This window comes from Rhyacophila brunnea, unplaced genomic scaffold (genome assembly GCF_057557595.1).
Source record: "Rhyacophila brunnea isolate RB1 unplaced genomic scaffold, BYU_Rbru_1.0 scaffold_12, whole genome shotgun sequence".
Lineage (NCBI taxonomy): Eukaryota > Metazoa > Arthropoda > Insecta > Trichoptera > Rhyacophilidae > Rhyacophila > Rhyacophila brunnea.
Genome location: NW_028232774.1, coordinates 39,481,668 through 39,493,677, shown reverse-complemented (window position 1 = coordinate 39,493,677; position 12,010 = coordinate 39,481,668). Strand labels below are relative to the sequence as shown.

General features: G+C 34.0%; 1 protein-coding gene across 2 annotated transcripts in view; it reads left to right on the top strand.

Moving 5' to 3' along the window:
- Window positions 1-29: 29 nt before the first annotated feature.
- Window positions 30-12,010, top strand: part of LOC147078163 (bridge-like lipid transfer protein family member 3B) — a 62,233-nt gene continuing 50,252 nt past the window's right edge. For both annotated transcript variants that reach the window (XM_085961277.1, XM_085961278.1), the window contains exons 1-2: window positions 30-196; window positions 9,144-9,345. In XM_085961277.1, the coding sequence (XP_085817403.1) occupies window positions 153-196; window positions 9,144-9,345 (246 nt within the window). In that variant the 5' untranslated portion in view covers window positions 30-152. The remainder of the gene's footprint in view (window positions 197-9,143; window positions 9,346-12,010) is intronic.

Here is a 12,010-nt window from a genome sequence, read left to right as displayed (position 1 = left end):
CTATTGTCTTTGTCTATGCCACGAGCCGTGGGTTTGGCAAATGACGTTTGACATGGACATACGTCGATAAGATATTTCTCACTCTTTTCCCCTGGTCTGTAGGTTTAATTTGTTTGTTTTGCAGTCCTAGTGCTTCAGAAAGATAACCGAAAATGGTTACTATAATTAAAAATCAGCTGCTCAAACATCTTTCAAGGTGAGATGATTTTAATTGCACATTATTCTCCATTTGTTGCTCTCTTTTATTTATTGATATTTGACATTTTGAAAGCAGTCAGTAATGATTCACACTGCAATTTAATTGAAATCATTCAAGCCTATCAATAACAACCGTAAGTAAATCGCTAGTGAGAGTCCTTGTGTTTTTATAATCTAATATGTCGGCGTTCAATCCGATATTTCGTCTAATTAGACAACATTGATTTCAATAATTTCCGTTTGCGTAATTTTATAACAGGTTTGTTTATTTTCGTTTATATTTTTGTATTAGTGCGTCTTCTCGTTTTTGCTGTATAGTATCAAATACTCGACTCAACGATATCAATAGTTTCATTTTCATAGTATTAGAGTAGCTATAAAACATATTTTATTAGGTATTATTTTGAATAATAAGTACCTAGTTAACGAGACCTTTTTATGTCTTTGTTTTGGTAAAAAATGTGTAATAATATTATTCTTACATGCTGATAACAGTAACATTTTCAGCTTTTTGCAAACAAAAATCAGTCAAATACTCACTTTTAAAGTGTATGTAGTCCATCTTTCTCCCATTTAATATACTTATTAGGCATTGGATAGGAATTTTGTAAATATTTTTTTCATTTGGTTTTTTAATAAAGTGGAATGATGTTACCGTAGATAATCTCAATATGGTGAAGGAGACAAGTTTAATAATTTATTAGTTTAGGTGCGGTCATAAATATGAGCCCATAAACTACCTACTTAATATTATTATTTCATCCACTATTATTGTCCACAAGTCTGTAAACATATTATTTATATTTTAAGTAAACAGAATTAATCACGGAATTTATATTCTTGCATATAGGTACACCGTTTTTTGATATAAATTACTAGAACTACTGACAAATATGCACTTCACCCTGTCATGCACTCACCTTGGGAGCATACATCTGGCGATCCATTGATAATTGACCGCATGCAAAAAACAAAACCTATTATCTTATATTTATTAATTCCACAATTTTTTATTATTTCTTTTTTCATTTATGGTTATAGAAACATAAGTAGTTGTAAATTCTCAATTATTGTTTTGTGATTATTAATTTTATTTGAATAAGCTTGTTAATGTGTCAGGTAGATCAGGGAATGTCTAAGACGAATGTAATGATGAATTTATTTGCTCATCCGAAAACCAATAATGATCTTCAACAACAGTACCCAACTCGAGTGGGTTAAGAAATAATTTTTTCTATGTTCTAAGCGTCTTGGAAGTATGTGTGGAGTCAAAACATTGATCCAAGAACTTAAGATACAGCCCTGCACACAGACATTCGCCGCGACACCGACACAGTCCAAACAGAGAAATTCTAACAAAAATACATTCCCACCAACAAATAAAAATGATAGAAATTAACTGAACCACAGTATTTCAATCGGAATGATATATCTCAACCTCTCAAAAAGATGTTACGATTGCCATCTATGATCTTTGCGTTCTGACAGGATTTTTTTGCAACCAAAAGCGAGATGTGCGCTATGAATAGTATGAATCCTGTCCGTTTTGACAGACTGGTGGTGGTGACTATTCCTTCCAACTTTGTTGCAAGCGCTAATGGCTGTTTTTCCAATAAACAATGTTGTGTCGACGCTGTATGCGTCAGTAAATTTAGTTATCTGTGTTTTGTGAAATTCAACCAAATCATATATTTTCAATAGAACAATAAATCAAATCAAATTAATTTATTTTACATATAATGAACATAACAAATTATAAATTCAAAGCGTTCACGACATGACATAAAATAAGTGTTAATAATTTTTTAAAATAAAAATACAGAGAAATGTGAGTTAATAATACAATAAGTAATAAAATAAGAAAAGAAATAAAATAAAATAACAAAAATAAAAGTAGATGGATTTAATGATGAATAAAGGATCTAATGGATTAGAAAGCAGATCAGTGGTACCCAAGACCTCCTAAACAGCCACTGGCTAGCCTAGTACCAGCAGAGCCTGCTAAATTGCAGCTTTTTTTTTAAATTAATTTATTTTAAAAAGCTATATTTTGGGTCTTAAAAGCTTAATTTTATTCAAAGTAGTACAATTTGTTTAGTTTGCAATTTTATTTCATAAATCACTACGTAGTATCAAATCGACAACAATAATCAATGTGACCTTTGCCATTTACATAAACGAATATTAAACATTTATAAGATGCATTGTCAGTTATTCGCCATAGTCATAATATTTGAAATGGTTCTATAATTATGCATGCGTTGACCGAGCGGCATCGTTTCGGTTTTATAAAGGGTTCAAATCCCGTGTTGGGAAAATTCATAAGCCATTTTTTAAATGTTTTTTTGGACCCATTTTGGTTTCACATCCATACAGAGCGATTGGTTTCACGATCACGTTATACACCCGGAATTTTGTCTTTTTGGACAGTATTTAGACCTGAATAGACTCTTCAGTGCGAAGAACGCTGCATTTCCACTCTTACATCTGCTCAGAGGTTCATCTCGTTCTTTTGGGAGATGATGGTTCCAGCGGTGCTTTCGAATTTCGAGTTACCCACCAAAATGTTTCCTGGGTATATGTTCTTTCTAGACACTCTTAAGTACTTTGTCTTCTCAATGTTAACTTTTAGATTTATTCATTTTGCCAAATATCCTGTTCACATGTTTCTCTTTCCCCGAGTACCACCAGATCATTCGCATAGCCTGATACTTTATGGTATCCATTTAAGACGGCTTTACCTTCTACTTTGCCATAATTGCCTATGAAAGAACAAACTGCATCAATTATTGTAGTACAGACAATGAAGTACAGTACACCGAGTCATCATTATTTAGAATATTTAGATGAACAATCACCAAAAATCGCTTAAGGTACATAATACCAAAACAACTGCCATATTATTGTACTTTATTTCATTGAAACTTTCAAAAACAGAAAAGTGATACTCAAAAAAATATTGCGCATAGATTGTCACTGAGAAAAAACTTTTTAGGCCTCATTCTTTCCATATTAGCTTGGAAAAGCTAAAAAAAAGCCACGAATTTGTTATTATTTTATATATGTACAATGCCAACTTTTTTTTTTGTCAGGGCAAACTTGACTCTGTAGCTATTTATATCTTTGAATATTAAATGATGTTTACCTTTCCGCTTGTCCCTATTTTACCCACATACGGCAGGTATAAGCAAATTTGAATTAATTATTCTCACTCAATGTGAGTTCATGGTGTTGGTGTACATATTTAAATGTAAAGGCTTCAATAAGTAGCCCGACACATTTAATAATGAATGACATAAACATTTATCACATAAATGACTACATACTATGCTTAACAATTTACTACATTAATTAAATATACAATTTACTCAATATTGGGACAGTGTGCACACTTCTATAGTATCGACATTGTATGCTAGTATAGAAACATGAATATTGTAGCAACCAATTCCAATACAACTAGGAATCACTTTTCCAGTAAAGTTGGTGACACTGTAGAATGATTCCAGTATACATAAGTTATCTGAAGTGCTCATAACCTTAGGGCTGAAATTGGACATGTTTAGTGGTTGGCGGCGCCGCATTTTAATGGTGGAATTGAGAAATGCAAGTGGCAGTTATCAATATAATCAAATGTAATCAAATAGTACAGCTATGGCGAACCTTATTATGTTCACATGCCAAAAATAATGAGTGGCGTGCCAATGGATAATATTGGCGGTAAATTATAAATTAAGAACAGCATTATGTGCCTATTAGTAGTATTAATTGATTATTATAAATTTACGGAAAAATAGATAATATAGAATATATAAAAAAAAACTCACAATATGACCCGGGTACGATCCGCTGGGTGACAAAAGTTAAATTTATGTGGTAGTCCATAAGTCTTTTTTTTCAGCTTAATTTTTATATATTTAGGCTCATCTACTAGAAAAGATTATTTCAACTTCTTTGAATGATCAAATGATAGATGAAGGTTACTCTCTGTCCGTAGTTTTTCGCTGTCATGTACATTCATCGAACTTTATTAATTGAACCAACACGTTTCCGGGCATCACTGTAGTTGTTTAGTGCCCTTTGGGTACCACTGTTTGGTTGTATTTTTCCAGAGGCTGTCCACTTGTTGAGTGATATGTCCGGCCCGTTTCTTTTATAATAAACATTAATTTAACCTCCTACAAAATCAAGGTTTTACTGTACATTGGAGATAACCAAATTGACTCCTGACCACTACACCAGTCAGTTTAGGCCATGTTGGATTCGCTGCCAAGCTCTATGAGCTTGGACTTGTTACCATCCGCCCAACATGTCCATGTGGTGGAGAACAATAGGATGCAAACCACATCCTCTGGGAATGTCCGAGAGAGACGAGATGCTTAAGTCGGTCCAACAAGCTGCCGTCCGACCTGGTCGCCACAAAGGCCAATTATATTTCATTTTAAAAATTTGCGGTGTCTTATTGCGGACGTGAAGATCTCTTCACATAGTTTTTAAATTTACGTATTATTTAGCTTGGTTTTTGTATTATATTTATAATTAAATTAATTTTCTTTTATGTTCTCCGTGCTTTTCTCTCCTACGGCACTTTTTATTAAATTACATCTTTCAGTAAACTCAGTCAAAGCTCATTTGAGAGCATGGCGATCTCAGTCTTAGATATCTGCTCTTGAGACATTCCCAGGCATAAACAACTACTGATGCTTCATATCCAAAGGTAGTGCCTCATGATATGCTCGGTTAAGACCGAGTGTGGTGCGGGACGGGTTGGTTTGGAGGGGTCCATGTTTGTGTTATACATTGGACCACATGGTTTATTGTGTTAAATTATACTTACTATATTCGATATCATTGCCATATACAAACTGCTTATTTGCTTTGTATTTTATCAGTTCACCAATTTCAGTTCTTGATAAAAATATTGGCCTGTATTCTAAACATCTAATATTTATTTATCTGAAGTATTTGCTTTTATCTCGTGAGATAGTACTGTTAAGAGTTCCTATCGTATAATAATAATATTTGTATAATGTGAATGCCGGTACACGTGTCCTCGGAAAATATTTGGTAGACGTCTTCTACTAGACGGGAAACATTCAACTATATTTATTTTATTATGAAATGAGTTTATCACTTGGTAATACTACCTATAAAAATTGCTTTATTGCAAATGTATTTCGGTCCTATGGTAAGCTTTATCAAGTGTGCTTGACGAATATCAAATAAGAAATTATCATGAATAGCAAGTAAATGTTTAATCTCTTGAAACGATTATAATTTGTAATTCCTATGGATTTGACATGTTAGTATTATTTATACCACACATTTTAATTAACCTTATCACTGCCAGCCAATTTAAACTGGATGGACACTTGTAGGTCAGCTATTTTTGTAATAAAATAGATCCCTTAAAAAATATGAAATAGGAACAGAATGATAAATATTTGTGAAAACTTACCAAATCATGTTTCTCGAGTTTATCATGAATATTTTCACACTAAAATGATAAATATTTTAGAAAATAATATATGTCTCGCTGAGTTTCAAAACCCGCTATAACACTTTTTCATTATGTTGAGAAAATCAATAAAAACTTTTTGAACTAAAAAAGTTTTTGAATGTTTCATTACTGTTATAGCGGGTATTGATAGACGCATTGATTTTGTTTCATAAATGACAGTTAATCGTAGCGGATTTTGAAAGAGATGATAAAATTTTCATGTGGAGATTTTAATAACGAATCCATCGATATATATATCTTAATTATTTCAAAAAAGTGTATTGAAGTTAATGATTGATTTTAAAAAGACTGAATTAAGTATACTTTTGGGAGAAAGAAACACGGTGAACCGTTCCAGGCACTGGCAATCTACACTCTACACGAACTGCGGCTGTGGTTATGCTCACTCACCAGCCGTTGGGACGTGTTGAACTGATTAGTCATAAGTACTATTTATTTGAGATGTGACATGCCCAATTCATGGTGTTGCCGAATCCATCTATATTTTTCCGACCATGTCCGATCCTAATAACATCATATGCGCCTTCACAGAGTGGAGGTTTGTACGAACAGATTTTGTTTTTACGAGAAATGGATGTCAGCCACTTGCTCAACCTATTAATTCCTTACTCTGACTCATACACAAATTGAAAAACAATATGTGTGCTTTCCAGACATAGGATTCGAACCTGGGACCCACCATGCGATAGGTCGACGCTTAAGCCGCTCAGCCATCTTGGGGTAACCATTTATATTTATCTTGAATAAAATAAGATGGCAATATCTGATGATATGAAATTAAATTACACCTACCTGGGAAAACAAATTTGTTTTGACAGGAAAAACAATGAGCTGGAATTAGAAAGAAGAATACAAAGTTCTTGGAATAAATACTGGAGCTTAAAGGAAATATTTAAAGGCGATATGACAGCAAAGATAAAAACTAGAGTGATGAACTCATGTCTCCTACCATGCTTAACATATGCCTGTCAGACCTGGAGATACTCTAGCATAGTAAAGAACAAAATCACCAGCTGCCAACGCGGTATGGAACGTAGTATGCTAAATATCAACAAAAGACAAAAAATAAGACACACAAAAATAAGAAATATTTCAAAAGCCACAGACGCTCTAATCCATGCTCAAAGACTTAAATGGAAATGGGCGGGTCATGTAGCGCAACTACAAGATGAGAGATGGACAAAAATAATTACTTCATGGAACGGCCCAAAAGGGAAACGCTATAGAGGAAGACCCCATGCGAGATAGCAATACGACATCATAAAGACAGCTGGCCCAAATTGGCTACAAATAGCCAAAAACAGAGTCCAGTGGGACTCTTTGGAGGAGGCCTTCACCCGAAGAGGGGTTCTTACAAACCATACAAACTAATTACATATCACTGTTTAATTTATAAACATTATCTAATAGTATTATATACAAAATAAAAAATCTTAATATATATATGTATTACACAGAAATATAAGAAAATTAATAATAATTAATATTATATAAACTAGAAGATAAGTAGATAATACATATATAATAATATTCAATTTCGCACATTCGGCGTAACATATATACATAATAGATATATTCATAGGTTATATATATTATATTCATTAGATATAGTCAATTAACTGTCATTTACTTTTGTTTGTAAGAAATAAAAAGGCTTTTTTATTTTATTATTTTTATTATGTGATAATAATAAACGTAATAAATAATAATAATGTGTAATAATAATAAACAAGTTATCCTGAAATAATTGGTTAAGACAGGAATCATCAAATGTCTTCGCAAAATGGAATTAAATCGTAATTATAAAAAAAAAAAAAAAACATAATTGTTCACTTTAAGCATGTTCACAGGTTTAGGAGATGTGTAGATATTTAGTTAAACAATCACAAATATAGTATATAATTCATTAATTTAAAAAGTGAACACAAAAATACGAGGGTGGGTCAATAAGTCCTTAGAAAAGCCGACAGGTGGCGCGACTAGTACTGTAAGCGGTTTGTTTTCATGGAGCGGCACTACCGATTCAGTATGCTGCGAAGTTTCAATCAGATTGGTCGGGTTGTTGTGTGTTTCTCGTACATTTAAAAAAAAATTTGCTTGTGGAAAATGGAAAAATGGAAAATGGAGAAAATTGAGTTTAGAGCTGTTATTAAACATTTTAATATAAAAGGGTTAACAGCAAAGGAAATAAAAAATGAGTTGGATTTAGTTCACGGCATATCTGCTCCTTCACTTGCAACTATTTATAACTGGTTAAATGAATTTAAACGTGGTCGTACATCAACAAAGGATGAACCACGCTCAGGACGTCCTGTAGAGGTGACTACACCAGAAATGATCAATAAAATCCACGATATGGTGTTAAGTGACCGAAGATTAAAGTTGAGTGAGATAATTGAGGTTACAGGGATCTCAAAAGGTAGCGTCATTTCTATTTTACATGACAAATTGGGCATGAAAAAAATTTCTGCAAGATGGGTGCCGCGTTTGCTCACAGTCGACAATAAATGCAATAGGGTGGTGGCCTCTAAAGCCCTGTTGTCGCTCATGCAACGCAATCCGGATGAATTTTTTCGTCGCTTTGTGACTGTAGATGAAACATGGATACACCACTATACTCCCGAGACGAAAAAACAGTCAAAGCAGTGGATTGCGAAAGGCGAACCATGTCCAAAGAAGGCGAAAACCGTAAAATCAGCTGGTAAGGTTATGGCTACTGTATTTTGGGATGCACGCGGAATTATTTTCGTTGACTATTTGGAAAAAGGAAAAACAATAACAGGGGATTATTATGCATCTTTATTGGACCAACTAAAAAACAAAATTGAAGAAAAACGGCCTCATTTAAACAGGAAAAAAATCCTCTTTCATCAGGACAATGCCCGTGTTCAGACATGTTTACGATCAATGGCTAAAATTGAAGAATTGAAGTTCGAATTGGTCGACCACCCACCGTATTCGCCAGATTTAGCCCCCAGTGACTTTTTCCTTTTCCCAAACTTAAAAAAATGGCTAAGTGGACAACGTTTTTTTTCAAATGAAGAAGTCATCGATCGGACAAATGCTTATTTTGAGGACCTTCCGAAAACTTATTTTTCTGACGGTTTAAAAAAAATTGAGAAACGTCTAACCAAGTGTATTGAGCTCCAAGGAGATTATGTTGAGAAATAAAAAAAAAATACATAAATAAAAACTGTTTTAATGCTTTTTTCTAAGGAATTATTGACCCACCCTCGTAGCATGTATAGACAGGCATCCATGTTTTAATTTAAATCTGACAGCTCACAGTATATTTTATCAAATCTATCACACTAAACGATAGCATCAAGTGTTTTAATACTAATATTTCACAAGGCTCCCCTTTACTGTAGTGAAACTCTTTATTGCAATCTCATTAATCCATTTTGTTTCTCTCTTTTCTCAGGTTCACTAAAAATCTTTCCCCAGAGCAGATTAGCGTAAGTGCACTGCGAGGTCAGGGCTCCCTCTCGTCTTTACAATTGGACGAAGCAGTCCTCACAGAGCTACTCGAGCTTCCAGCATGGATGCGACTCGCTTCCGCCACCTGTGGGAGGGCAACCTTCAGAGTACACTGGACCAAGCTAAAGACTATGCCTATAGAATTGGTAAGTAGTCTGTCTAATGACACAGATGACTCTTCTCACAATTTTGATCCATTAATGCAGTACTTCTCAAACTTGGGGGCACGGCCCTGGAGCTCCTGTCAGGGAGCCGCGAAATATTTTAGTATTTGAAAATTTGAAAAAATCATGAAAACATGATCACTGGACGGTACCTGATACAAATCAGTAAAAATCTCGAGGTCCAAACTTAAATGAAAACCAAAAGTACAAGTGGATAAGAACACCACTTGCTAAATCCTTAAAATATGATCATATTACGTGGGAAGCTCAAGAAGAATTGATTGATATTAGATCAGATAATTCCCTTGAAGTCAAACTTAATGAAAGAAGTCTTGCAGAATTTATCCGTCAATCGCAAAAGCAGCATTCTTAATCATAATTCCTTTTGCGACAACATACCTATGCGAAACAGCATTTTCATCGTTACTGGTAATATAAAATAACACAGGTCGTGTCTTTCAACGGAGACTTTGGAGCAAACCCGGCAAATTAGTATTTCATACATTGTACTGGATATTGATTTATTATGTAAAAATATGCAATCACCCCTGTCTCATTAAAATATTTTTGTAGGCTGTAGCTGTAATAAATTTGAAGTTTAAAAAAAAAAACTTTTGCTTTACAATCAAGTAAGTAAATGAAAATTGTTTCAAAATTTTAATAAAAATGTACCTATAATAATAATTAATGTTAACGAAAGTACTGTTGGTCACTAAAGACTAAAAATTTTTTGGAGGGAGTCTTGGATTTTTTCTTCTGATTTAGGGGGCCGTGGTATGAAAAAGTTTGAGAAGCACTGATCTATATGACATACGGCACTGACTTTTTCGAACCACATGTCCTCCAAGTCAGTATAATTCAATTCTGGCTACAAAGAGTTTTTTAATATATCTCGTTAACTTCGACTGTTGACTGTAAGCGTTTTACTTAAATGTCATAGTCTAAACAGTGGCGTTATCGATTATTAGAACTATCGAGATTAACAATCCAGATGTGACAATTTTGTTTATTAACCAAGCAATTGAGTGCAATGGACACACCACTAATCATCTGGTTTCGATCTTTATCAACATTAGATCAATGTTTATGTTGAAATAAAGAAGAATGAAATTTTATAAATCAAAGTGCGTTTTATTACAAAAAAACATTCTAATTTTAAAAGAATCCTTTATAAACAATAGTCCTAATGTGCAAAGATAGTCTCAAAAGGTTGTTGATGTTAGTATAGGTCAGTGACGAAGGGTGGAGGTAGGCTTTGGAGATTCGACAAAAATAGTGCACACTAAACTTTAATAAACTTTAAAAGATAACAATACAACGCAGATGTGCGCTTATGCTGACGACATAGTAATTACAAGCAGATCCAAACAGAGGATGATCGACCATGGTGGCACTATGAAAATAAAAGCAGAAAACTCTGGGCTGCATATAAACCAGTCAAAAACAAAGTATATGGTCAGCACACGCGATCAGGTACCGCTGCAGAATATAGACATAGGACAGCATGCATATGAAGGGGTGGACAAGTTCACGTATCTCGGATCCAGCCTAAATACCCAAAATAAGACAGCAGAGGAGATAAAAATCCGCCTTATCTCCGCGAATAAATGCTGGCATGCCTGCAAGCGACTGGTGGGGTCGAAAATTCTAGGCCGAAGAAGTAAACTTCTAATTTATAAAAAATTATAAGGCCAGTGGTCACTTATGGCTGTGAGACTTGGTGCTTAACTCAAAACGAGGAAAACAAATTAGTTGTCTTCGAGTGCAAAATACTCCGCAAAATCTTTGGACCCACGTTGGAAAATGGGAACTACAGAATAAAAATGAACCACGAGTTGGAAGAGCTGATTGAACAGCAAACAATCATAAGATACTGTAAGTCCCAAAGACTACGATGGGCGGGACATGTGGAGAGAATGCCTGAAGTTAGAGCGCCAAGGATCACGACAAAGTGGCTACCCCAACGGAAGAGACCCAGAGGCCGTCCAAGAAGGAGATGGGCTGACGCCGTGGAAGTGGACTGGCTTCATATAGGAAGATCCGGTAACTGGAGAAGTGTGGCGAGAGACCGGAGTGAGTGGAGGAGGCCAAATCCCACCCCGGGATGTAACGCCGTGGAAGAAGAAGAAGAAACTTTGTCAGTTATACTTATTTTTTTGCGTTGAACTAAGAATAAAAATTGCAGATGGTGCTAGTTAGTTTTTAAAGTCAATTAAACCTTGCCTAAACCAAACCATAATGGATAAAAGATAAAAAATATTCTTCTGTCGATAAATTATCTAAAATTATGCCATTAAATCATGCATAGTTTTATGTAGATATTTTATCGATATACCTAAGATTTTTTTTTATCTATTATGGCTTGGATCCACTCTTTACCACTGGTATAGGTCACCGCTAAGGAAACAGGATATTCCAAATCTCACAATGGCGATAACAATAATTTCAAATACCATTTCATATTTATTTTTTATTTTTATTGTATATAGTTTATTCTTTACAATAAACCGACAATTATGCGTCATCCTGAATAGTATCTTATCAAATTTATACTTAACCGCATAATTTAATGTATTTTTTTCTGTAATCATTTATTTATTATTATTAAAATATTTTCTTTGAAGATCTTATAATAACAATAATAATA